The sequence below is a fragment of the Chamaea fasciata genome, unplaced genomic scaffold (assembly GCF_029207755.1).
Source record: "Chamaea fasciata isolate MVZ Bird 193981 ecotype frontalis unplaced genomic scaffold, bChaFas1.0.hap1 SCAF_19, whole genome shotgun sequence".
Lineage (NCBI taxonomy): Eukaryota > Metazoa > Chordata > Aves > Passeriformes > Sylviidae > Chamaea > Chamaea fasciata.
In genome coordinates this window covers 2,809,746-2,837,392 of record NW_027094104.1, presented here as the reverse complement: position 1 = coordinate 2,837,392, position 27,647 = coordinate 2,809,746, and the positions used below count along the sequence as shown (strand labels likewise).

At 39.9% G+C, this 27,647-nt stretch overlaps 1 protein-coding gene across 5 annotated transcripts in view; it reads right to left on the bottom strand.

The window, feature by feature from the left end:
• The window catches only part of HELZ (helicase with zinc finger), an 86,740-nt gene that overhangs the window by 26,925 nt on the left and 32,168 nt on the right, over positions 1-27,647 (bottom strand). For 4 of the 5 annotated variants that reach the window (XM_066200324.1, XM_066200327.1, XM_066200328.1 and 1 more), the window contains 9 exons: positions 24,672-24,939; positions 19,890-20,223; positions 15,998-16,128; positions 13,514-13,693; positions 12,833-12,937; positions 6,033-6,211; positions 4,358-4,476; positions 2,780-2,925; positions 169-316 (listed from right to left, as the gene is read on the bottom strand). In XM_066200324.1, the coding sequence (XP_066056421.1) occupies positions 169-316; positions 2,780-2,925; positions 4,358-4,476; positions 6,033-6,211; positions 12,833-12,937; positions 13,514-13,693; positions 15,998-16,128; positions 19,890-20,223; positions 24,672-24,939 (1,610 nt within the window). The remainder of the gene's footprint in view (positions 1-168; positions 317-2,779; positions 2,926-4,357; positions 4,477-6,032; positions 6,212-12,832; positions 12,938-13,513; positions 13,694-15,997; positions 16,129-19,889; positions 20,224-24,671; positions 24,940-27,647) is intronic. The other variant, XM_066200326.1, reaches the window with a different exon arrangement.

Sequence of the window (27,647 nt, the reverse complement as noted above, 5' to 3'; positions counted from 1 at the left end):
TGTTTACTACAATTACAATTTTCATTACATCATGTTTAGTGTATTCCACGTTCCCCCCTCCTGGTAGAGGGCAATTTTTGTCTTCCACCCACACGGAGCATAAACCAGTAAATTTGGTGGAGTGGAGCTTTAAGAAAGCAATCAACAGTAAAAGCAAAGAAGAGTTACCTCTGCATTATTGTAAAAAGCTGTACTGTTTTTTTCTTGCACATCTTCTCCACGTGCTGTGAAGAAAGTCAAAGGGTAGAAATCTTTGTGTGCTGGCTGCTTTCCACTTGCCATCAATTTGCCTTCATAGAAAAGTTCGGATGTGTAACTGTAACGAGGCAAAACAGGGTAAAATGTGGAGTCTACACAGGAGCACACTGATAAAATATGCAAATCTCCCTGATGAAATATGCAACCACAAAATACTTCATAAGGAAAACAGAGCCACTGATTACTATTCAGCATCTTCAAATGATTTCTCTGAACTGATATTTCCCTACTACAGACACAGCAGAAGGCACTAAAAATATGCTTCTCCAACACTTTTTCTACAAAGGCTGTTCTTTCTTCTCATCTAAAGCTCGACAAAGTTATGAACATTCTCACTGATGTTTCACTCAGAAGTTCTGATGGCTGGAAACTGGGCAAAAAGAACACTTGCTGTCTGGCACTGGTTATTCCCCAGGCTGGACAATGAGCTTGCTCATGTCAGTTAAGAGTTATTGAACTTGGAAGATAAATTTACTACAGATTTCGTGTGCACTGAGCACGACGCAGGCCAAGCGTTCAGCTGTCAACCAAGCTTTTCTTCTGTGACTTCTACTCTGGGCTGATCTGTGTTGCTAGAGACCAGAAACAAAACCAGAACAGAGTTCCTCTGCTGGCAGCAGCCATTCCAGCAGCTGGCTGACTGAAAAAGAAATGAGGCAAGAACTACTTCACGGTGGTGAAAAGCAGGAGGGAAAAAGGCAAACTGAATGGAATGAGACAAAAAGGCAGCAAGGAGAGACTGCAGAGTGTTGTGAATGCTGTATGCTATTGCACAGTAGAGCTAAATGAATGCTCTGGCTTCCAGTAATTAGTGCATTTTGGTATCATCTCACTTTCAATGCTCAGCCTCCAACCTTAATGTTCTTTGGCTATCACTCAGAGGCTGCAGCAACCTGAGTACAGCCTGACATGAAGACAACCAAAGCAGGAGACTGCAGCTGGTGGATCCATCGAGTTCTTCCAGAATTCCAGCTACTGCAGCTTTAGTTGGAAACAGGTGCTCATGGAAAAGCATCAGAAACTTGTTTGCTACCAAAGCACCATCAAAGCACTGCAGCCCAGCCTGGACCTGAGCTGGCTTACCCTGGGACAACCCTGAAGAACACTGGGCTCCTCTCTGGGTTGGGTTGCAGCAGTCACTCCACAACAGCCAGGGGGCAAAACTAACCATTCTCTTCTGCAAATTAACTTTCGGTAATGAGATCTCATCAAACAACAAAACTTTTCCGTATGGGCTGTTTTCTTCCAATTACAGCGCCAAAGTCAGGCTGAACGAATGGTTTGTTCTTTCCTCAGTTTCTCGTGGTGTCTCTGCTTCAGTGAGGTAGAGATGATTAATGAGCCCTTCACTTCCCTACACTTCTGTCCTAAGTATCACGGTCCCATTTGTCAGGGGAAATTCCACATTATACAAAAAAGGAGACTTGAGACATCTCCTAAAGGGACCACCATGAGAGTGTTCAGCTGGTTTCACCTCACACAGCATGACTTCCCAGTGGAATTGGGCACACTGGACTTTGACTGGAGAGCCAACCAGCCCCAGTGGTGTTTCTGTGCCCTCACCTCCATGCTCAACACAGTGGATCTTTCTTGGAGCTCCCTGTCTGAACTTCAGCTGCTCAAGTGGATTTCCATGATCTTTCTGAGGCAAATGACATGGAAGTGATCTCTAAAGAAAAGCTAAAGTGATCCCTTCCTTTACAGATGTTCTCTCATTTCAAACTCAGAAACTCAAAAAATGGGTAAGAAATTTAGCAGCACTCAGCCTATAATTACAAAGTCCATAAAGTGAAGACAGATCAAGCTCTGTAAGAAAATATTTTACATTCTCACTTTTGATTCCCCAGAGCACTTAAATATTTCTGCTTTTGCTTTGAACACAGTGATAACCTAATTAGTATGACTGGATACCAACATAATATTCCTCAGTACATATTTGAGCCAGGATTTAAACTTTAGCATTTTTCCCCATGATTGCACTTATTCTTTCCAGCACAGCTCATGGATGAGCTCATTACACTGGCAGCCATTAGTTTATCACAGCATAAAAATGCAAACCCACTGATTAATACGTCCTGAAAGAAGTAATAAAAGATGTCAACAGTAAAGAAGCACGCTCAAAATTTGACCTCTTTTTTCCATTCACAGTTGCATATCCATATGTTCCTTACGTTGCCCACAGCTTACCATTCCAAGATAATCCACCCCAGTAAATCTAAAATTCTGAGATGGTTCAAAGCGGCACAGAGCCTACAGAACAGACTGCTGGGTGGTCAAAAAGGGAAAGTTGGCTCTTCCTTGGTTTAGTGTGCAAGCAGCCAAAGCATCCCCACCTGAACGAGGGGTCTGTCCCACAGCCCTGGCAGCTGCTCTAGGAGACCAAACCGCAACACAGAACCACTAAATTAACTTTGAAACGAGTAAGATTTCACGACAGAAACCTTTCGGCTGTGCCTGGCCCTTTAGTTCCCTGGCAGCAGTCAGAAGAAGCACGTGATACAGTGAAAAAGTTCACACCTACTTGATGATTGCTTCATGGGAGCGATAGTTCTCACACAGCAGGATCCTGCACGGGAATTCGGCAGGGTAGTGCTCGTAGAGCCGGTCGAGCAAGGAGACGTGAAGGTTTCTCTCCCTGGCAAATTCACTGTAGACAAAAGGACTGAGCTGTAATAGACACACACACACAAAGAAAACGTAACTAAATGGGTGGACTTGGAATTTCATGCTCCCAACATACGTATTTGCATCAACCCAAAAATGAAAGCTCTCTTTAACTGGACATTCATCGTTGGAAGACACAGACCATGGCTATTCCACAGAAATGCTCCTTCCTACCAGAAAAGTAACAAAAGACCATCGTGGTCTTAAAGGAACAATAAAATACTCAATAACTATGCAAAGAGCCCTTCTATCTAAGTTTAACACCCCGAACCGTGTTTAGAATGACTTTACACCATTATTCTGACAACCACTTTCACAATTAAGTTATTATCACAAATAGTTCAAATCAGAGAAACAAAGAAATTTCAGTACCATTTAAAAAGTTAAATAGAAATGTTGTTGAGAAAACAAAAACCCAATGACCTATTTACTGTTACATTAAACTCCTACTGGGTTTGTTTAACAATAAAACCACCATCAATTACAGCAGGAAAAATAGAACCAAAGACGATCAAAATGTGATTTTTAAAATACAATTGCCAAGTGAAGAAATAAAACCAATCTTTTTTTGTCATTCTGAATTCATGCGATTCAGATTCTGAGTTTCACTTCAGCTAAATACTAGTTTCTGAAATTTAAATACTGGACACCTGATGGAGGATCTTCTGTAAGACCCTGAGCTATAGAGCAGCCTGAGACACACAGGTCCAGGGAAGGCTTCATCCACCCAGCTGGGCTGATGAGATCAAGCCTGAAGTAAAAAATCCAAGCTCTTGAAAAGCATTTTGAGAGCAGTATTTAAAAGGCACTACCCCAGTCCTGGCATAACTAATACCACTGAAATTATCCACCAGTATTAAATCACAGGTGGCAACACCATTCCGAGTTTGCTACTGTACCAGAGCAAACATCCACTCAACTGCTACTGTGAGATGCAAAGAGAATTAAAGGCAAATCTATAAAAACAAATAAATCTGGCCTAAATCAATAAAGCAAGTGAAGCTGACTCTTCCAAGCATGCTTTCTCATGCCTACAGGCTGCAAAATGACAGGCATAATCAGTGTTCTCAACTCTCCAAACCAAGCAGCTCCCAGGCAGTTTACTGAAACATAAAGCACGGGCTAGTTCCAGTTTCCCGTTTCTCACTTGCTCAAATCTTCACCAGTTTAGATACTTCTAATAAAAAGTTAAAGTTCTCTCAATCCTAATTTTGTTAATCCTAATCCACATTCTTGAATCCTTGTAAAAATCATCAGGGAATATCAGTCACAAGCTCCTGAGTGTAAAAAATGTCCTCATATCTTACTCAAAGAACATCCCTGGAATTCTCCTTGGCTTCCCCACCTATTATATGGTTTGGTGCAGATAAATTACTAGGATAAATACAAATACTATGCATATGCACTTCATACTCAAAACTTTCATAGCTCTTACCTGCATATGGTCTCCAGCCAAAACAATTCTTGTGTTTTTATTAGCTAATGCTAGAGGCATAATCGTTTCACACTCCATAGCTTGAGCAGCTTCATCTAACAGAATGTGTGTAAAAAACCCTGTAAAACAGAGATATCAGCAAATAAATGAAACTTGAAATACGATAAAATGAATATTGACTACAAAACAAGAACTGGAACTTCATGTTCTGTATCCTGACAGTAACCAAAACTAGAACTGAAAAAAAAAAATACGGCTTACACAACTTCATTTCTAGCAACTACGGAAAACCACACCATTTTCAAACCCATCAAATGAGCAGCGGTGGTCACCTGGCTGCCAGTGACCTTATCAGGAGCCCCCAGGTCTTCCTCTTTCTTGTGATACACATGAAATTAAACACGTATTTTATCTGAGCCCTCCTTACACCAAGAGGAAATATTTCTTGGCAGACCACTCCACAAGAGGTTTCTCAAATCTGAAAGTCATTTCACCACCATGAGACTTGAAGAGCTTTGGACAGTAACAATGACAAGGATTCCTCATGTACTTGAGTCCTAGTAACTACCTTATATACCAAACTTCCCATTAAAATTGCACACATACCTGAGCACCTTGCTGGTTATGGGCTTAAAGGAATGTCGGGGGGGAAAAAAGGAACAGAAGTTGAAGGAAAATTTAAATTCAACCTTATGATAATATTGGACCAAAGGTTCGGTGGGAATATATGCACTGGAGAACATGCACTTGAAACAGAAACTTGGCCACTGTAGACTTACATTTTCTGAAATCTAAACTCAGGATAGGTATAGGAGTGGTTTTATACATTGATGGCTGTGATATATTAAGGTTTAAAACAAAGTATTAGAGGACTTAGTGCACCATCCAATCCAGATTACATACATAAAAATGTAGCAATTTTCTCTGGAAAATATGAATTTCATACAGCTGCACACACATTGCTACGGCATGACTGTACACAGTCCGCTGCCAAACAAAGCAGCTATTTCTATCTAAAGACTCAAAAACATTTACCATAAATTCCATATTAGTTTTCTCTGTTGCAACGAGTGCTTAAATGTAGCCATAAAAAACTAACCCTAACAACTTACGTAAAGAAATTCCATGTTCTCCAAAAAGCAGATGGATTCAACTTGGAGATCAGGAAAACAATAAACCCCAAGCAGCCTCTGCCCCAAAAACTCAGTCTAATATATTTCAGTTTAGAAAAAAACCCCTAAATGTATCATGTTAACAAAGACAGGGCTTGTATGTGTGGGAGTTGTTTGCAAAGCTAAACAATTCACGAAACAAGGGAAAAAGGCTCTCTGTTATTTATGCTTACATGCTCCACTGAGTAATGACCTTAATGAGCATAATATTCAAAGTCAGAATCTCAAACAGAATTTTCCCTCTTGGATCTCAGAAACACCAGATCATAGATAGAACTGCTTCTTTATTTAATTTTTTTTAAGAAGGAAAAAAAAAGAACAAGGAAAAGGTTAATTAGAATGCCAGTAGTTTATAGCTTTGTAATAAACATTTATTCATTAAAAAACAGAAGAGCGTTTCAAGATTATCATTGTTTACTTTATTTTTTAACAGTTCCCAAGAATTGGGTAAGAGAAAGATATTTCCCCAAACACGGACACTTCTTGTCAAGAAATTATCTTACCTGGTTCAAGATCCAGCTGACATAGATACTGTGATGTATTTAAAGTAACAACTACTACTCTTTGCTTAAGAATGTCTTCTTTCTGTGGCATCTGAAAGGTGGAATGTGTGCTTGAAATCAAACAGTATTGATGCACAACTGGGTGAACAGTCTTTACCCAGCGATTTCGGAAATATACCCTAGGAAAGAAAGAGGGGCTTATTTTCCATGAGCTTTGAACACAGCGACTGTCTAATATTTCCAAAGTTTCAAATACTAATATTCTGTTTTCTGGTAAATCAACATCATTTTCAAGAAGCAAAACGCCACGACTGTGCAGAATTACATGCCAAAATGTCTTGGATTCACCTTCTATTATTGCAGTGCAGTTTTACACACATGACCAGTTAGCAGGTTTTGACTCACATATAGAAATCGGTAAATTCTTCAAATAGTTACGTCCTGTGATCCTCACATCAATGCCTATTTAATTTTAAACTTACAATAAACTCACTGAAAATAAATATTTCCAGACCACAAATGTAACTATAGCCCAGAGTATGGAACTGACAGTGGTCTGCACATCTCAGCCACTGCAGCTGATATATGAAATACATTCAAATCCTGCTGTTCCTTTCACCCATCCCGTGTGCTGTCGAATTCTACAAACCAAACTTCAGGTGGGTTCATCTTTGTATCACAGAGGGCAGTAACTGTGATACTCCGGATAAAAGAATGAGAAAACAGTGCCAGAGGTCTGGCTGGAGTCTAGAATATGAGGACACTGACTGGGTGTCAGACACCCTTCCAGGACACATCAGGTCATTTTAACCACCATCCCATGGGGTCAGTGAGGAATTTTTCCCAGGAAGGGATGACCTGTTACAGCCAGTTTAGCTACCTGGGAGAGAAACACAGAAGACACAAAGGCTGTGTCCCAGAACAGAGAGTACAAGTAACCCCACAGGGGTGAACACATCCCGCAAAGAGCTGGATAAAGGGGCCCTGTGACACCTCCATCAGGTTTTCCTCACCGCTAGAATCTCTATCAAGAACTATAAATCTGAAGTAGAACCTTTAAACCACAAGAAATTACTGTACAGAAATTAAAGTTTGGAATTAAAGTTTTAAAATTTATTTCCAAAGCAAATTAAGATGAATTAAATTCATTTCAGTTCTAAATATGGGATTTAATGCTGTTGGCTTTATCTATTCATTATTTTATTTCTCCTGCATCCATAGTTCAAATCCCAAATCATGAATAAAGCATTTGGAAAAGTGTAATTATGCACCTAATTGCAGAGCATGATTGCACTGGCTGGACTCTGGATATCACTTGTCCACCCACGTCTGAAAATTACAGCTGAGCTCCATGTAATGTGAGAGAAACGAGTACCAGGATTAGAATAAATCTGGTTTGAGAAGATGCAACGTCCATTTTGGACAAAATGAAATGCAAAGGCACTTCAGTACCTGAATGACTTTTTATTTGACAACACAACCAAGGCGAATCCACGCTTGGAGAGCAAAGGTAACTCCAGGTAAAACTGGGTTCAGTGCAGGAACAACCCCCACACTCCTGAGTCATCCTCAGAACAAGAGGCTTCTAATGTTACCCCCAGATATTTAATTCTTCTCAGCTCTCAAATGGATGAATTTTATTTGATAAACTGTTCTTACACCAAACCATGGCCTAACACCTACAACAAGGGAGCGAGATAACCCCTGCTCCACCTACCCCAGCTTCTCTATCCTCAGCTTTTGTGTGCTTCACCTTCCCAACTTTAACTGAGGTAACAATCCCCTACCACCTCAGAGGAACACTGTGAGCATTACCGAGTTTATTGGGAGTTTATGTTTGTAAAGCACTTTGAGATTTTTGGATGAAAGGTGCTATTGAAATGCAAAATATTATGGTTATTAGACATTATTATACCATGCACTGTCTTTTATTACAAAAATTCAACTGTGGGTGACTCACAGATTGGCTGACAGCATTTCAAACTGCATTGCTGCTTACCCATTAATTTCTTTTATTTTGATGTGAGATCAAATAGGTATCCCAGAGCTATTATTCACCACTGGCATAAAAACACCTGACAGATGTGACTACTTCGAAAATGTCATGAGAGAAGTTAAGCCTCACTGAACAAGGACTTTCTTTCTCAGGTGCAACTCGGGCTAACAAAATCACCATAATTTCATAATTATGTGGTTTTTTTCCTCAAAGTTGCAAGAACCAATTACAAAAATGAGGTTTAACCAGCTTAACACAAATCATAACATTTCACCCTGCAACTTCTAAAATGTTTGGTCTTAAACCTGCGTGAGCAGAGTCCCTTAGCTCCAGCAGAGTCAGGCAGTTACTAATCAAACACTCATTAGAACCCACAACACATTTTATTATTATTTGGGTACAAAGTGGGCAAAAGCTGCAGCCAAAGGACCCAAAGCTTACAAGAGAGATTTTTCCAATCACGTGCCTCATATCAAGGTTTTCGTTCTAGAGAAATGAAAACCTTGAAGGGTAAGGTTTACCCAAACCACAGACACTGAAACGACTGGCACGCACATGGAGCATTGCCTCAAAATGGAAATCCCAGAAGATTATAGATTAGGGCCTCAATCTTCTGCAGACTAAGGCACTGAATATATCCACTGTATTTAATGCTTGCTTAACATGCAAGGAATCTGCAATTCCTGTGGAAATTCAGCTCACCTTTATTTCGAAGCGTGACATCTAGATACCTACAACAGAAGCCTTAATTGCTGTGCATCTCCAACCAATAAGCCAAGGAATGCAAGATGCTGTCAGCTGACCTGTGCTTCCATCATCTTCCCTGCCATGACGTCAAAAAAGAAATTTTCCCCAACTACTTCAACTAAGTGTCAGTCAAATCAAGTAGTTCCAGGCTGGGATTGTTTCTAGCCACTTAAAACACACTTTTAAAATTTAATAAAGGGGGAGTCTGGAGGCAGAACCTCTGAGAGAGGCTAAAAAGTTCCTTTTGCACTCCCAGCCTACAACAGTGACTTCTTCTGGTGACTCCTTACAAGAGAGTGAGTGGGGACTAAACTTCAGTTCTTCCAAACTTCTTTTCCCTGTTCAGAACTTGACTCCTCTCAGTTCAGAACAGAAAGGCCAAGGACTCTCCCCTTCAGGCTGTGCTCAATAAACCCTTCTTGGACACATCCCACCTCCTCAGCTTTTGGGCTCTTACTTCTCACATGAAATCCCTCGAGTGAGAAGAGCACAGAAACTCAGAGGGAAAGGAATCTAGCAGGCTAATTTCATCTCTCTGTTAAAAGACCATTAAAAAAAAATAAATCTAACCAGGCCCAAGAAGCCTAAAGAAAACTTTAAAAGCACCTGATTTCCCTCTTCCATTTCTTTAGATCCATCTCCAAAGAGAGACTCATTCTCACAAACAAGTAAGTTCCTTGGGATGCAGAAAACATGTGAAAAACCTGTCCTACAACTTGAAAGTTCTCTTTTTTTAATCCCTTTTTCCTTTAAGGATGGATGAGATGGAAGCCAGAGTTTCAAGAAAAAGATAATTAGCAGAAGAGTCATTTATTTTCCAAACGAACGTTTGATAAGGTGAATTAGTTCCATTTTCAGTACAAGAACTTATTTGGGAAAAGGGGCAATAGTCTTTTAAAACCAGCTGGGAGTTTTTGGTCTGGGTTGCTGTTTGCTTTCTTTTTTAACTCAACTCTGGCTCCCAGAGATTATTTTTTAGATCCTGGATAACTCTTAGCTAGCAGCCAACATACCAAAGCTACCTGGTTCCAGGATATATGCAGGACTTACACATGGATGCTATGATCAAAGTAGTAAAAAAATGAACTGAAGGGGTTTCAGTGAGATATTTTTAAGAGAACCAGCTTATTTTCTGACACTGCTGAACTGAAGATATTAGTTTTGTTTATTCCTAAGCAAGAACATGTTTAAGAATAAACAAAAATACTCAATACACAGATAAAGGCTGTGTCGACCTCTTTCCTCTTCCCTTAGTATTCCATAGAAAACCAGTTTATGGAAACAACTAAATCTGAAATACGCAAGTAAAACAACAGTAAATTAATATTTAAAATAATACCTCAACCACTGCCCAGCAACATGCAGAGGAACTGCTGCTATCTGCTTCCTGGAGTTTTTAGGAGAGGGTGATAATCTGAATTTTCCTGCTCCAGAGCTCTCCTGCCTCAGCACCCACCTCCAGAAGGTTCTAGCAGGTGATGGAGACAGGCACATCCACGGAGTAGAAGAATTTACAAATTAGGAGCCAATTACTCCCTCTTACAGCTCTGACTCACCATCTAAAGGTGCCTGGCTGCTCCTGCACACTAAAAATCAGGTGTCTCACCATCAAACAGAAGCACTTAATGGAGGCTCTCTCCCCCCAGCTGTAGCTTGGGTTGGGGTTTCATTCCTTCAGAAACACTTCTGCATTCATTTAAATAAGTATATGGAATTGTTTCAGTGTCAAGTTTCTGCAGTAAAAGGAGGCAGGTTTTGGAGTGTGCCCTTAATACAGTTGACTCATCTAATCAAACCCAGGGGCACAGTTTTTTTTCTGGGTAATAATTTGTTTATGGGCATCAGGACTATGAGATTTTGGCCTTCAGGCTTCACTGGTATTTCATTTAGGTGCAGAAGTTAGATTTAACATAAATCCTCACTGCTCACTCTGACTTTCTGTTTTCCAAAGGGCATGGGGAGTTATTTTATTAAGGGAAAATACAAATTTATAACATGGTATTTAAACAAAAAGCCCCACAAACTCTACTTTTCAAACTTTTATGACACATCACTGACAGGATAATTTATTTAATGTACATCTTACCCACAGAAATACCTACGTGGTTTTCAGTACAAAATGTTAAATAATTTAGCTTTCCTTCCTTAAAAACAACATAAATATTATAAAATGTTATGCTGCTCCCCACTAAGCCAACTCATCACTTGTAGAGTAAATAAGGGATAAAATCTACAGCAAAGTGTTCAGTTGTTTAGAAACACAATGAACTCTGCAAACAGCACATCTGCCTTGAATAATTAACTGCTTCTGCTCCACTTGATGCTTCCTTTAAAATACTGCAAGAGGCTCAGATCCCCCGTCTAATCTAACAGTAATGACTTTAATTTGAGTTTACACCTTTACAACAGTCAGTAAGGGAGGTACATCCATAAATAATGTTGAACTGGGAGTCTCACACAACTCCAGTGTGGATTCAGAAAAATTGACCTTTAACTCCTGCCAGTGCAGGCTAATGCACTTTGTGCTCAAACAACAACTACCTGTCAGGTTTTTTATTTGAACCATACATACTTGGGCATCCATTAACATAAATAAACAACTCCAGAGGTGCCTCCATTTTCTTAAACTTCTTAAAATTTTCTTAAACTTCTTGTAGAGGTGTCCTGACTATTTGAACAGCATCAGACAATCTACAGCAGCACTTTCTGAAGGCTTCATGACAAACACCACAAACATTAAACTTAAATTCAAACATTCAGCGACTTTTAATTTACATTGTGTGATTCTCTGAAAAATATGCACATAAATTTTAACCATAAGAAAAATAGCACTTTTTATGTTTTACATATTTCTGGGACTGGACTACACAGTTGAAAACAAGGCAGCAAAAACCTGGCAACAACAGAACTGTATTTAACTCCTTGCACTGTTAAATCACATTTCAATATTCCCAAAAAGATCAATTACCCACATTTTTTTCCCTTCAGAAAATGAAGAGTCCATAATGTTTTTCATCCCAAAGTGCTTTACAAATCACCTTAAGACAATCTGTGTTAAAACACAACAGGATCAAAGATATCTTTTAAAAAATAACACTGCCTTCTTTCCCTTGGCCAGACCCTCAGTGTCTGTAAAATGCCACATGGCAACCGAAGCCAACAGACCTAAGAGAATTTACACCTGTTGCAAATGTAGCCCTTTCACATAACTTCACTGGCTTTACTGACATTGCATAAAATATAAGTCCAGGATGGCTTTTAATAGCTAGCAAGTAAACACAGAGTCATTTTCTTAGTGGTATTATGAATTCACCCACCGGCATTCAGAAAATGATGCCCATAATTTAAAATATATATATACACCAAGTTAGCAGTATGAAGTATACATTGTGATTACTGGGCAAAATGTTCCCAGGAGCAGATTCATGCCCATAAATAAATCCTCCTTAACTATTTCCATGCAAGTTTACCCTCCTTGCTCTTAAGATTCCGCTTCTTTTTTATTTCCCGAACCAATTTCCCCAAAACACCAGTGGTAAGTACATTTCAACACGCAGACAATCACTTCACACTGATTTATCAGAAGAGGCCAAACCACTTTCACACAATTCTCTAAGTAAGTAGCTCCTGTGACACCAAAATGTTTCTCCAAGAAGCCAGGTGGGGAGCCTCAGTTTCCAAATCAGCCTTGCAATTGTGTGTCAAAATTTTCAGAAAGTAAAATACAATTAAAGTCCATTTACAATTAAAGTCCACAAAATAAAAAGTTTATTTTATCATAGTAGCTTTTAGAGGAGCATATCAAGAGCTTGCTCATTAGGAAAGACACATTTAACAATAGAATAATAAAAGCTTAAAAAAGGATGTCTTTATTTTTATTTAACCAATGACCAAAAATTATGTTACAATATTTCACATTCCTTTTAGGCTCTTTTTAAAAGCACTGCTGGTAATGCCAATATGCTTTTATGCTTTAAAAGTTCTTTAACCTTTTTTTATAGACACCTTTTCTTAAGATTAGTATTTTATAGATACATAATAAGCCTTAAAAAAATACCTGAGAGGTCTTGCCTGGGGATTGCCTGCTTCTACATATGGATGTAAATAATCCTTTATGTAGAGATCAGCAGCACTATTAGAATGGGTGCAAATGAGAATCCTGCTGGAATAAATGGATGCAAATAAAAAAGCAATGAAGAAACAGAAAACAATTCAAAGCAGTAGAATACAAAAAAAAGGAAACAGTGGCCATCTTCCTGCACATTCCTCTTCATGGAACTAGTCACTGACCTGCTGCACTTCCCATGATTCAGCCCTCAGCTCAAACCCTTCAGTTATCTGTTATCAAACAGTTTTTCAATAATCATTTTGTAATTATTAATCTAGACTTGGTTTTAAAGACCAGCTTTTGTTATCTACCGTGCTACAAAACTTCCCATGCCGAGCAAATCAAAGCCATTCTACATAACCTCCACTTTAATTAGTTTTGCTCTAAATGGCAAACACAGGCCAAGATTATAAAACTGCTCTATCATCCCAAACAATGATGGATGGCTTGGGTTTATTGGTTTCTAAGCTGGGTGGAAATTCTGTATTTCTGTCTTTGACTTGAATTTTAGCAAAAACTCACATCTTCTGGGTGGAAATTCTGTATTTCTACCTTTGACTTGAATTTCAGCCAAAACTCACATCCTCTCTGCTAGCGGGGTCCTGCTCTGTGCTCAGTGCCCCCTCTCACCTGGTGTCCTGCTGCTGGAGGATGTGCTTGACTGCCTGAGCCAGAGTGAAGGTTTTTCCTGTCCCATAGGGACCGATGATAAGAACAGGAGGCAGTTGTATGGAGAGTGGGGTGGTGATAGCCAGAACAGCCTCTTTCTGCTTCGCGTTCAGCCGAGGGTCCAACTGCTCATCCCATTGTCTGTGAAAACAAACACAAGCTCTCACCATCCACTGGCAGGCTGAAATTAAAGGAGGGATGATTTCAAAAGCATTAAAGAAATCGAAGAGCCTTTACAGAGTCGCTGTGTGGATTGTGTCACTGAGGCACATGAAACAAATCAACAAATGGAGCAAAACAATCACGTGCTTTAATCATAAAAATCTGCTATTTGCAATAGATCAGTTGTGGAGGGGGGCTCAACCTGTTCTCAATTTACACCATCCCACCTAACAACAGTTAACCTCCCAAGCACACTTTTAGAAGAAGGACATACTGCACCATTCCCTGATAACAAAAGCAGGTAAACATACAATGATTTTTCTACTGTTATCATGCAAATAACAGTTTCATTAGTTATGTTTCTTTCCTGCACCATTTACACTGCCAACTTTAAAAGTAAATAGTTACACAACCCCGTGGCTTGGCAGAAGTTATCTAAAATCAAATTTAAAAACTACTGGCTACCAATTAACTACAAACTTCTCTTTACTTTTTTTTTAAGATCATCAGGGTACATACCTCTAATGGAAAAGCAGTCTAAAAAAAAAGATTTTTGTTGTAAGCAGCCAGTGATGCCAGCATTGGGAGGAAGACGCTTACAGAAAATCCCAATGAGCATAAGAAGTTAAAGATTTCTAGACAGAGTTTTTAATATTCCCACTGACAGATTTAAAAGTAGACATGCATAGTAAAAAACACCTGTCACTGCTGCACATATGGCCATACTTTAGTAATGTGATCTGCTTTGGTACAAGCACCACACTTCTTACAGCCTGGGAAAGTTTCTGTTCAGAAGTAGTCAGCAACAGGGAGGAAGATCAAGAGGGAATTGACTGAATTTTAACTTTTAAGATCCCTGTGAACAACAAGCTGGCAAGAAACTAAGAAATACAGGAAAGGAACAGGGACATAAAACAGAAATAAAAGAAAAACGGGAAAGACAGTTTGGAGTTAGTTTGATTCTCAAGGAAGGACAAATCGAGCCACCAGATGGAACCACCTTATACTGCACTATAATCAATGTGTATTTTATTTATGTATACAAAAACCACAAAACATTACACCTACATATCAACTGCAACTGGTATGAACACAGGAGATAAAAGTTCCATCCTACTTGACTTGCCTCCTTTCTATTGAAATCACTGCTTACTTCCAAACTATTCAACACTATTTCCTTGTAAGATTCACTCAAAACCTAATTAAGCCAGTGAACAGATTGCCACTGACCTCCATTAGCTCTGTAGTGTAACTCCAAACAGAACCTATTCCCTTCTTCCTCTCAGCACTGCCAAAGCTCTGATACACAGTGATCATCTCACCCAGAACACTGATCCCACCCGGTACCGGATCTGTTCTTACCTCCAGAGACAAACCACAATTTTTCCAGTGTTTTTTGTCTTAGAGTATCTCTCTGTCTCAGCTTTCTGACAGATCATTTTCCTTTTAACGCCTGGGCTATCTCCTGATTCGTCCTGCATCACAACCACACTCCTAATTCTCACCTTCAGGACCCCACATGACTCCTCCCAGGCTGCACAGACTATCAGTTCCACATTCCTCTCATTGCCCTGCTCTCCAAGCACAGAAACCTCATGCCTCTTTTATCAGGAGCAAGAATACTGACCAGATTCCCTGAGCCACACAGCCTCACATTTCTCCTCCCTAAGCTTCCTCTTCCAGACAAACTATTTTCACTGCATCGGCCTTAAGTTTCTCTAGAAGTATTTATATAACACAAGGGTTTATAATTTCAAGAAGGAAACTGTGAGACATGTACAGAAAGAATCTCGGGGCTGCTTGCAAGCACAGGGCTGCTCATTTAAGAGTCATTGCCACACCTTCCATAAGCACACCCTCTGGGATATGTCCAAATCTGGGCTCACTGCAGCTCAACAAGTACAAATGGACCAGCCCTTGCAAACAGGACTCTGCACAGCACTCCTGGAACTGCCACGGACACTCCTGTGAGTATAATGTTCTCAGAGGAGGACAGCAGCACAGAAATTACCAGCAGCAGGTTTGTTTTCCGCAGCCACAGTAGAAGTGTGATGCCTCCAAAGCCCCAGCTCAGCCCCAGGGAAACTCCACTCAGTGGGTTCTGGCCCTGGGAGGATCATTCCTCTTGTTTTATTTAGCAGAGTTCCACTCTCTCCTCTGAACCCCTCACCACTAATGAGGAGCACGGCTTGTTTCCTGTGCCAGGACAGATTTCAGCCATCTGCTCTGAGAAATTCAGTGCTGCATTCCCACCCAATCTTTGATTCTAAAGTGTTTGCGTACCTGTTGGGACTCCAGGGTATGGTGGGAGTCATGCTGACATCTGGAAACAAAATGCTGTTGTCCTTAATCCTGTCCAAGGCATAATGCATTTCACAGAGGGGTAAGCGGTTCAACTGGAACTGAAGTTCAACCTGCACAACGAACCAACGAACCAACAGAGAGGTGAACAAAAAGGATTAGTTTAGAAAATGCTCATTAGACTTTGCTGCACATGATACATTTTTATCTTCCTGCACACTGCTCTCAGAAGAAAACAGCAAACAGCATTCAATCCAAAGATCTGTGATAAAATTAACTTGCTTTTTTTTGTTGATGTTTTGAATCAAAGATAAATACAGCATTTTCTCTAACTTAGTTTTGTTGTTTGACTTTCAAGATCAGATTCCACTGTACTTACAGAAAAAAAATAAAGGAAAAGCATTCTTGGGATTTGGTTTTTTTAAATACAAAAAACACTCCTGGAAAATATTATTGTCCTGTAACATTGTTTTTACAAATATAAGTTTTTCACCTCTTATTGTAGAACAACCTTAATAAAATGCCAGACCAAAAATTTTACCAGATCAACAGATGACATAAATCAGCAAAGATAAACCCCAAACATTACTTCTACTCAAACACTCTGGAACAGCATAACTTGTCATTTTTGTTCAATCATTAGGACTCCCTAAAAGATAATTTCTAACAATTAGCTGCTTACCAATACATTCTTGTTTTTGTTCTCTCAATTACAGGTGTTTCAATGCTAGTAAATAAAAGATATTGCCAACATAAATTCTGGTACAAAGCCAGAAACATCACGCAGAGCACTTAACAGTCCTGATTCAATTCAGAACGGAACAATGGAGAGTGAAAGTAGTTGACACATCCACACACACTGAAGGGGTAAAGACAAAAGTATATTCTAAATTTGAACAAGGGATAAAAGCAGCTCCTGGGGAAATTATTTATAAAAACAGTTCACTCAGATTATCATTTACACGTATTTAGATTTGCAATAATTAATCTCTCCAAAAACAATTGAACCTGATCAGAGTATTATGCCAAAGAACTCCACGTTCACAACAGAACAGAAGCCTTTAGACAAAATTTGACACACATCTGCACTAAGAAAAACCAGCAGAAAAACACCAAAAGCTGCTGAAGAACTTCAGGAGACTAACACACATTTTTGGGTTTATTTCTAAAGCACTGCTGTCACTACATATTTATGCAATTATCCCACTACAAATCTAATAAGCATTTTTTATTAAATAGGAGTAAATAAGTCTCTTTCTGAGATTCACAATGAATGTGAACACGTTACCAACAGCAGCCACGTAACCGTAAGCTGTCCTGAAAAGCAGCCCTCATTTACCTGGAAATATCAACTATTTAACAGTTTCTGAGCTATCTGTACCGAGAGGTTTCACAACCACCTGACAGAGGCTGGTTCTGTCCCACCAAGGAGGAGATGAGAAGAAAGAAGAAGAGCAAAGATGAGCAGAATCTGGTCCCAGGTGAAGGTGCAGCCCCCCTTTGTCCCAGAGAAAAGCCATGGAGGTGACAGTCATCCCAAATGTAACCCCATGCCCGGAGCGACAACCTGCTCTCAGATGTAATAATCTTCTCCTCTAGCACTCGCTGATTTGATGTTAGCCCATTCTTACTTAATCACACTTTAACCTCATGTTAATTAGTGCTACCAACCAGGAAGATCAACAAACACAAAGCAATACCAGAATATATTTTTGCAACTATGTTTTTTGACAACTTATATAAAAACCTTAAGAAATCCTTGACAGTTCAAAAGGAAGGAGAGAAGGAAGGAAAAGTGATCACTTCTCTTTCGAAGCCATATAAACTTCTCTCAGGAACCTTCTCCTGCAGAAGAGAATTCCTCATACCGAGGGATAATTTATCCTTCCAGATTTAACTGCTTGTTGTACCCGGCACTCCTTTATCTGCCCACAAAACTCCTTCCCACCGCAGGGATCGCTCTGGTGCACCAGTAATGTTCACTACTAGCAGATCACCTCCTTCGAAAGGCTTCGTCAATTAGCATTTTCTTTTCCCTACTCTTATTTCAGCATTACAGCGTTGGTATCATCATGCAGCACGTAAAACCAACACTAGCTTGGCTGTAAATAAACAATGTTTGCTTGTATCCCTGCAGAGTGGAGCCATTAACTTTCCATCTCTGGCAGATATAGAGACATTAAATATTCATCTTGACTATCACATTTTACAGCAAGACGTACAACCATAAGTCTGAAGACAAGGGCACCGACAAATCTGACAGCGTTAAGCACGGAGCTCACAGAGGTGTTTGGAACTGCTAAGAAAACTTTTTTTAACTCGGACACGTGAAATATGAAGGATTCTTTTCCCACCCTGTGCAGTGTTGTGCACAGCAGGGTTGGCAGTTCCCAGGAGTGAGAGCACAGCTCATCCTGCCCCAGGGGTACCCCGAGCTCCTCCCCAGGCTCCATCCCACCCATCCCTCCTCAGTGCGGATCTGTGCCCCAAACACACCCTGCAGATGTTTGGGAAAGACTGCCACTCAAACGGCAGTGGTCCCAAGCCATGGTTTGATCTATCCGGGGAAAACATCTTTGCCCAGACGGATCCAAGGCTGACAAAAGACCACACAGCCCAAAGAGGGTAATTTAAATGCAGAAAAGCTGTGATGCTCATCTGGGTGACACTTTAACAGCCCCTTCTGGGAGTCCAAGCAAGGTTCCTGGCATGAAATACCTCCTATTATCTACCTGCATTCACCACTTTCTTAACAGCTTGTGATTTGTTTTCCTTTTAACGCTGCATGGATGGAATCAAACAGTTCTATTTGCTGTTGCAGAGTGCTGAATGAGGCCATCTGGGAAGGAGAGGCATGTAACCTGCTTTAATACACATCCCACAATCAGGAAACAGTAGGAAAGGAAGTTAATCCACTGCCAGGTTCACAGAGCAGGACCCAGAACAGAGGAACCACTCCAAAAACAAGCGTGGCAGCAGCCACAGCGCTTTAAAGCTCACTCCACCCCACCTTTATGAATGAATTACCTGATAAAAGCAGAACTGTGGATTTATTATAGTTAAGCCAGAACAGCGGGTAAACAAGGCACCACCAAGTTTCTGAGACTAATTATAAGAGGAAAAGGAAAGAAACTACCCAACTTATCCCAAATCCACAGAAATCAAAGCAGTTTTATCAGTGCTTGAGAACCCCACAGGGAATAACAACTCTACTGAAGAGAGCAGCAAAACCTCCAGCACCTTTAACAAAAACTCTGTATATCCAAATTACAACCTCAGATCTAAACTGAGGCTCGCTTTCCAAAATTTTAGTCAATAGTTAACCATAAAAAAATTCCTCGTAATTAGAATTCATTCAAATATAGGTAATGCTTGAAGAATCTGACCACCAGTTCAGTGATAAACATATAAAGTACTAAATGATTTTACAAACAACTTTAGAACCCAATTTCTGATGCAGAATACATCTGCTGCCTCGGGCCAAGATTTATGAGACACTCAAGGAAAAATTAGCCAGTTCCTGAAGCCCCAGCTCATTTTGGATTCCAGTCAAGTTTCAAATACAATCAATTAGTAAGTTTAATTATTGTTTTAAGAAAACAAACGCAAACCCGAGAGCTCAGAACAACATAAGTCTTCCCAGACCAATTATCCATGTTAAATTAAGACATCAGGATTCTTGCATATGTTTCCCCAAAACAAAATAAACGGGATGAGATAAACCTTGGGTGAAAATGCATTCATTCCAGGCAATTCCAGCGACCTTAATCTGAGGTCATTTCCCTTTGGTCAGAAATAAGCAGATCAATTATGGAGGCAAAACAAACACAAGGCCAAGAGTTCTGACACCACAAGCACCTCCGCCCAGACCTACCTGCATTTCACAGTCCGCCCGGAGATTCAGCTCCTCGCAGCATTCCCTGGATACCCTCAAGAAGATATAATCCTTTGTCTTCTCCTCGATAGCTGCTTCATAAACCTTCTCTTTGGTTCCTTGGGTCTGTGCTGACTTTTCTTTAGTGACAGGCAATAAATAAACAGCATTGACTTTGGTCATCACCAGCCGTCCAGCCAAAGTGTCTTCAGAGAGCGTCTCCGTGAGCTTAAAGCGGCCAAACAGTTGTCCATTTTGGGCATACTTTGCACCTCCAGAAACACCAGTGAGCATGAAGCTTGCTACAATCTGCAATTGCACTTTTATGTTGAACCTAAGTGAGAAAGCATCGAGTCAGTGCACAAAAATGCTCTTAGATTCTGAAATTCCAGGCGCTCCGAGTGAAGGTTCACTTCATTAATTGATTTTTAAGTATGGACAAGCACAGGCAAACTGGCCCTTTGTAAGTATGCAGCTGCCATACATCCACACTTTTTCCTTCTGACTGTAGCCTATAAAGTAGGTATTTGAAAGAATCAATGAAGTTTAAAAAAAGAACCCCCACAAGAGAGAAACAAATACTAGATACCGATAAAAGCCTAGAGTGAATGAATTACACGTCCCAAAGCAGTAAAAAAATCTATTTGAATAGTCTGTAGTCTTATGGTAGGTATGCAAGGGGGGACAAGCAGGCAAAGATTCCTGTTTATCCCATTGGTCTCTTCCAGGCCGCACACCAAGGAGGGCAATCTCCATCTTCAAAAGTAAATGGTATTATACCCATAATTCAGAGGGATTGATTAAAACGCGTCGAAACAAATCAGATTGTAGGCATTAAAATCATGTAATTTTATTTGAAATGAGTGAATGGCCTCGCAGGCTCAGCCCTACAAACCATCTATCCACAGAATTCCTACTAGCAGCAGCTTCCTCCTGTAATCAGGGATGTAACAAATTCATCCTTTGCAGTGATCATTTTCCAGAAGTCACATGCACAGCACATTAAAGTGACTCCTTAGCACACTTTATTGACCTCTCGCCAATAAAAAGTAATCTCTTCCTAGTGTGTTGGGGTTTTTTAAACCGACTGCTTCAACCTGGTTTTAAAAAGAACAAAGGGGGAAAAAAGTCTGACAACAGAGTAACAATATTCAGTTCTTTTCTCATCAGCAACTTTTTCCTAAATTTGCAACAAATTACAGAAGAAAGTAAAACTCATTCACATTCTTGGAAAAATACATTCTTTTCTTAGAATACTTTTCATACTCACACTGATTTTACTTGATCTGTTCCTCTCATAATTTCTATTTTAACCTAATAAACTGGTAATTGCTCATTAAATCCCCGCAGTATCAATAATCATAAGCTTATAACAATAAAATCCAACATTTTAGCTTGGTAATTAAACATCTACCAAACCAATCAAATATATTTTTTTCAGACCTGGCAAATCAGGAATCATGCACAAGAACTGCAAGTTTGCCCCCATGTGGTAACAGCTGCTCCTTTACAGAACGTGGGCATTGTCAGATCTGAATTTCCCACTTCTCCACCCTCCAAAAGCAAGGGAATGTAACAGGGATCTGTTTGGTTCTCACTGACCACAAAGGTTACTGCACAAGCCACAGCAAAAGCATTCAGCCAATCTGTTCCAGTAAAAACCCCAAAACAAACAACCAAGCTTTCCTCTACTGAAGTGCTGCACTATTCCAAAGGAGCTATCAGCAAGTCAGCAACATCTGAAAAAGCTCATATCTCCTTGTTAGAACGCTACATAAAACATTTAACTGAGTAACAAGGGCTGGGAATTCTCACTGAGATACAATCATTTGTTACTGTGAATTTATTTTGTTGAAACTCCCCTAAAGTTGATCCCTGTGCTGCTGAATATGGATCAGCTGAAATTCAGATTCATAAAAACGTGCTGCAGAACAGTGTTATTGCGTTTCTGAGACGAGGTACAGGTTAGTGTTTTCATAAACGACTGAACTGCATCTGCTGTGCTAAAGGGAATCTCAAGTTTAGATTATCAAGCAATTTCCATTGTGCAAGCTGACACCTTCTGGCAAACTACAAAACTACAAAATCCTCTCAGGATTTGATTTTTAAAAAAGCACAAGTTGCTTCTTTCATCCACTTCTCACCCTTGCTTTGCAGGGTTATACAAAATAAGGTTTTCAGTCAGACTCATTAAAAAAACCCCAAAATCTTTGATTTCCACCTAAGCACTGTAAATACCAGCCTACCTGCAGTATTCATGAAGCAGCTACAAGAAAACCTGTTGTTCCCATTTAAAACCACAGAATAATTATGAAGAATGACTTCATAAATCATTAATCATCCAGTACCAATGCAAACAACAAATTCCCCAAAGGCAAACAAACCCATCCTGGCCAAAGCCCCAGGTGGCACTTTGCAAAAGCACACTCAGCACATTTGCTGTGACACTGACACCTGCAGGGCTCAGGGTGTGCCCTGGGACACCTGTCTGGGGAGTGATCAATGGAACACACAGTAATGACAAAAGCAAATTTATTTTCCATCACAGGCAGTACTTGACGTGTTCACAGCCTTGAGGATAAATTTGCTCTGTAATTCTGGGAGCATGGAAGGAGCTGTCTGTCACCTCACACCCTTTAAAGTTCATACAAGAAAATGTTCTAGTCACTCTAACAAGTATATATTGCTTTTCTCTTCAGTATGCAAGAGAGAAAAGAAGAGTTTTAACACCATGCACAGATATTTAGACTCTCCTAAACCCAACTACTCTCAAGACCGGAATACTGCTTTGCTTTTCCTCAAAAACAGTGTTTGCGCTTGGAAATTCGACAGCAGTGACTCCCTTATTATTCTGTTTTGTGATACCCATGTGGAGTAACTTGTATAAATGTGTCTTGAAATATGAAAATAAACACAATTTAAAGGTAAAGTTCTCTGAGACTGTCCAGAACTCCCTTACAACTGAATCCAAGGTATGTTGAAGCCACTGCAGCCTTCACCCAATGCTGTCCAGTTCCACTCAAGTGACTCCACACAAAGTCTGAACCAGTGCTTCCTAGAAAGTGAGAAACCATCAACATTCTTAAAACGCAAGGATCCACTTCAATCTGAACTGCAGACACTCACGTTACTCCAGTGCTGTCAGGAGACCACGCTGCCAATCCTACTCCTTCTACAATGTACATTAACAAACCCTTCAAAGTGCAGCAGCTCATCAACACTGTCACTGTGGCACCACTTCAGAGGTGTTACAACCCACTTGCATCTGGATTTCTCAGCCCTTTCCCAGGCTTGCAACCCTGACACTTCGCTAGAGAATACCAAGTGTGTGATCTTAGCCACGGAAGAGTGGAAATGTCTGCTGGTTTGAGTCTTGTTGCAATAAAGTGGGTCAGCTACAAGATCAAAAGAATATTTGTCATCAACACTATCAAAACAGATTTCAAGAACATTATTAACACTTACTTACAACTTATCAAGCAATAAATTACTGCTGCACCAAACAGTCCAAAGGGGAAGCATTACATACATTGTACACTTATTTTTCTTTCATTTCTCCAGGTTTGCTGCTCTTTGGTTTCCTATGAGGCAGGAGAGTGCAACTCCCAAGGTGAAAATTCTATCAGTAAAAATACTGCTCGTGTTTTAATGGTATTTCATAATATTTACTTTAAATCCACTTTTGTTTCAAAAGACCTTAGAAGAGTCAACCTGTTTATAAATATGGATGATGGAGAATATTTCTGTAAGCTGAAAACAGTGTTCAAGCATGATTCCTCCATGTGTTAGACTCCAGCTCAAGAGCAGAGTGCAGCAGTGAAAAAAGATAAGAAACAGCTCAAATACTTCAGCTGAGATTTAAAAAAGAAATTGAACCGTTTTTCTGCTTCAAAAGCAATGGAAATACAACTACTCATAGTATTTTCTTTCTAAATTCTAGAGGGTTGATTCAACTGAACCTCTGTAGCTCCAGGAATGGTAAAAGACTTCCTGATTTGGAGCTTCAAGTAATTGATAAATCTAAATTTGCTATTAAATTAGGCTAAAATGATGTTATATCTTTTAGACTTCCCATTCTGAGTAGTGACACAACTCTAAAACGCTTTAGTACCACATGAATGCAGGAAAAATTTTTGACCACAAATATTAAACTACAGGGAAAAAAAATTCCACATGAAGGTCCGTAAGTGTGAATTTCACATCTTTTCCCTAAATTTTTTCAAGCACCTACACCAGCTGAGTAATTAGTGCATTACACCTAAAGACACAACAAACCAAACAATGTACATTATATGCCTTTTATTAGGAAATTTTATTCAGAAACTGGGTGTCAACCTATTTAGGAAATAAATAGAGTCAGCTGCCACAGCATCACAAGATCGGTCTGATCCACCCACAATTCAAGGCTTTTTACAAAGATTTTATATATTCCTCTGCTATAACCTACTTTCACACAGGAACCAAAATATAACTATTATTAATATATTTTTGTATAGACAGACAAGTGCTAGAAACAAAAATAATTAACAAAACCATGTCCAACAGCCGCTTAGTGCCTGCAACTGCAAGCACAGGCTGATACACGCTGTTTGTTTTCATTGAATTAGCAGGAATTTATATTTAAGTGCTAGTGACCTTTACCAAACATTACTATTCCCAGACTCATTCAGGTTCAGTTCAAAGAAACAGGAAGCCTCAGCATCTTAAAGAAGCAGGTAGCTTTAATGAAAGAAGCTGTCACCCTCATTTTAATAGGAATATCTTTAGAAAGGAATCACTTACTTGCTAACTTCCTTATACTGCGCTATTTCCTCAATATAAAGGAGGTCGTGGAGCCGTGACTGGTAGTTGGTCTTGGTCAATGATTTGTCCAGGACAGATTGTGTGAACAGCTGGTCAGCAGACAGAGGGATTTGGTATCTGGTGAGAAGGCTCTTCTCCAATTCAGTAGTTTCATTAGGCTCAAACTCGACAATAGTCTTAGACGTGGAATCCCAACGCTTGGCTGTGGTCAGGAGCTGTTGCCGTGCGTGCATCAGGTATTCAAGGTCTGCACGGACACACAGAGCAGGGCAGGGGTGGTTGGTTTCTATAAACCCCAGCTGGCTTGGTTTTATTTCAAAACAAAACCCAATCAAACAAAACCCACCAGTAAAAGCAATCCCCTCAGAAATAGCTAAACACGGGCAGAGTCTCCTCTGCCCACAATACTTTCAGGAAGTTCACTGCTGGTATTTACTATCCCCACTTTTCAGGTGTGCACAGAGAGCAAGCAGGCTCTCCAAGAGTATCAGAAAATAAAACATTCTACAGATGGCAATTAGAATTAACAAAGACAAAAACAGCACTTTTATTGAAATAATCACCAACAGCTTTGAAGGACTTGGCGTTGCAATACTCTTTAAAACCCAACTGCAACATCCCCTCATTTCAAAACCATTCAATAGTGAGGAACCCTACAATGCATATCATAAAATTTAGAAGGTCATAAAAACAAGTTGATAAATCACTTGGTAAGGAATCATCACGCTTGCAACACTGCGAAAGCCCTTTAAAAATCTCTGCAGCCCCCTAATCTGTGTGTGACGGTTACATGAAGTAGCTATGTTACTAAGCTAAACTTGGGAAATGCAACTTAATATGATATAAAATTAGAAAATTCAAAGGAAATTAATTTTTCAGCATTCCCTGGTTTCAGGGACCGCATAGCTTAGATGAGAAACAGGTGTCTACAGCCACCTAGAATATATCCATTAATACCACAGAACCACTATGACAACAGTGAATCAGTTAACAGAACTGCAGTTAAATTGCAGAGCTGAAAATATTTGGCATTTACAGTCAAGCTATGCTATCTTAATGTATAATCTCTGAGTAAGATTTAACATAGGTATCCAGGATATCACACCAACGCTGAAAATGTGCAAAAAAGACATTTTCAAATTCAAATTAAATGCTCAACATCATCTTGACTGTCTTTAGTCTAAATAAGAAAAAAACCCCAGAATTTTAGCAAAAGAAATCTCCTTTCAGCTTGACTATGACTACAGGAACATGGCTTATCTTACTCACTGGTCTCATGTGTTCACTAAGAAGACACATTTAAATATATCCCTCAAGCCTGAATCATATCAGTAGCTACAGTTGTACAGCAAGAAAAAGTCCAAGTTTGTGTGGTTTGTGTGTCTGAAATAACATCACCGTAACATGGAGCTTTCTCTGCTACAAATCACACCCCAGATCCCAAAAGCTCAGGAATTATGCTGGGACTGACTCCTTCCTTGCTGGAACAACAGCCATTTAATTCCCAGCACTGGAGAGGCTTTCCCTGGAAGCTTGACATAAACAGTTCCTGGCACAGATTGCACACACAGTGACACTTTCTTAAAGAGCAGTTAGTACATCATGAGTGCACAGAAAACTTCCTACAGCTCCCTTTTTCTGCTGGAAATAAAGATTTCAAAATGCAGAATGGAGGCTCCTCTATTAAAATATTTTAATGCTGACCTTTCATTCCTGCCCAAACATTTCAACGGGGCCCTGAATTACACGCAAACATAGAGAGACCTCAGGCATCTTTCTGTTAGAAAAGCATTTCCAGAAGATCTCAACTCATATATATACCAAAAAGTAAAAGAAATTATGGAATTGGACAGATGCAATGCTGTTATCCCTTTCCTTTGCCTATGACACCCCTCTTGGATTACACAGCAAAAAGCCCAGGATCCTGTAGTTACAACTATCTGTAAAGCTCTTAACACTCTTCCCATTTGAAGTAAGGATTATTAGTGCTGACCTGCCTGTCCCTGTGCACACAGACAGGAACGTGTGCAGGAAACAGCAGCACCTAATGCTGGGGGCTGCTACCTCCACCTCATCCATCACCTCCACGTGGAGCTCAGCTGGCCGCTCCTGGGATCCCTGTGGTCACAGCTTGGTTTAAGAGCCCAGATTGGACTGACAGAATTCTCACTTCCATGGCTGGGTTCCCTTGATCCTCCCCAGGTTTAGAAGACAAGGACTGTTCTCCACAGGCCCAGTGGCTCAGGAAATCTGTGATGACCCACCTGCTCCATGGAGATCATGGAACAGCTCCCACTCCCTGGCAGTGCCATGCCCTCTGCTCCCAGAGATGTTACACCATGCACAGGCCCCCTGCTCCTGGCTACAAGCACTTGGGTCATCTCAAAAGATCATGATCTTTGGTATTTGCTATTTACAGCTTTGTTCCATGGGTGCTGCAAATGTTAATCTGTTACATGGAAATAAAGGCCAGGAATAGAGAACTGCTGTTTTCTCAGCTTCATCTTTTTTTTCTTCTTTTTCCATTTTCTTCTTCTTTGTGCTTAAATCGCAGTGCTACAATTCTGTTTCATTGGTGGTTTTATCTCTCAATTTTTCATTAAAATTTAAGATCCTGTATCCCACCCAATGGCTTTCTGCCAAGTGATATAGTGACCTATATTTAGCTCTCTTACACCATAAATCAAAGGGCTTCCTTCTTTTTTTTTGCACCTCTTCAAACATCTTTCCATTTCCTGACATTTTTCTCATACTGGAGTTATTTCAGGTTTAAACTGAGAGACACAGATCAGTTTAAGAAACAGATTAAACACAGTAACTTGTAGCTCTTTTTTTTTTTTTTTTTTACTTGAAAACACAAATATAGTTACACTTCCTTTACATTTTCAAAATTCATGCCAGCAGCAAATTATTGAGTTACAAGACTATGCTCAGCCTCTTGCCTTTGACAGTCCT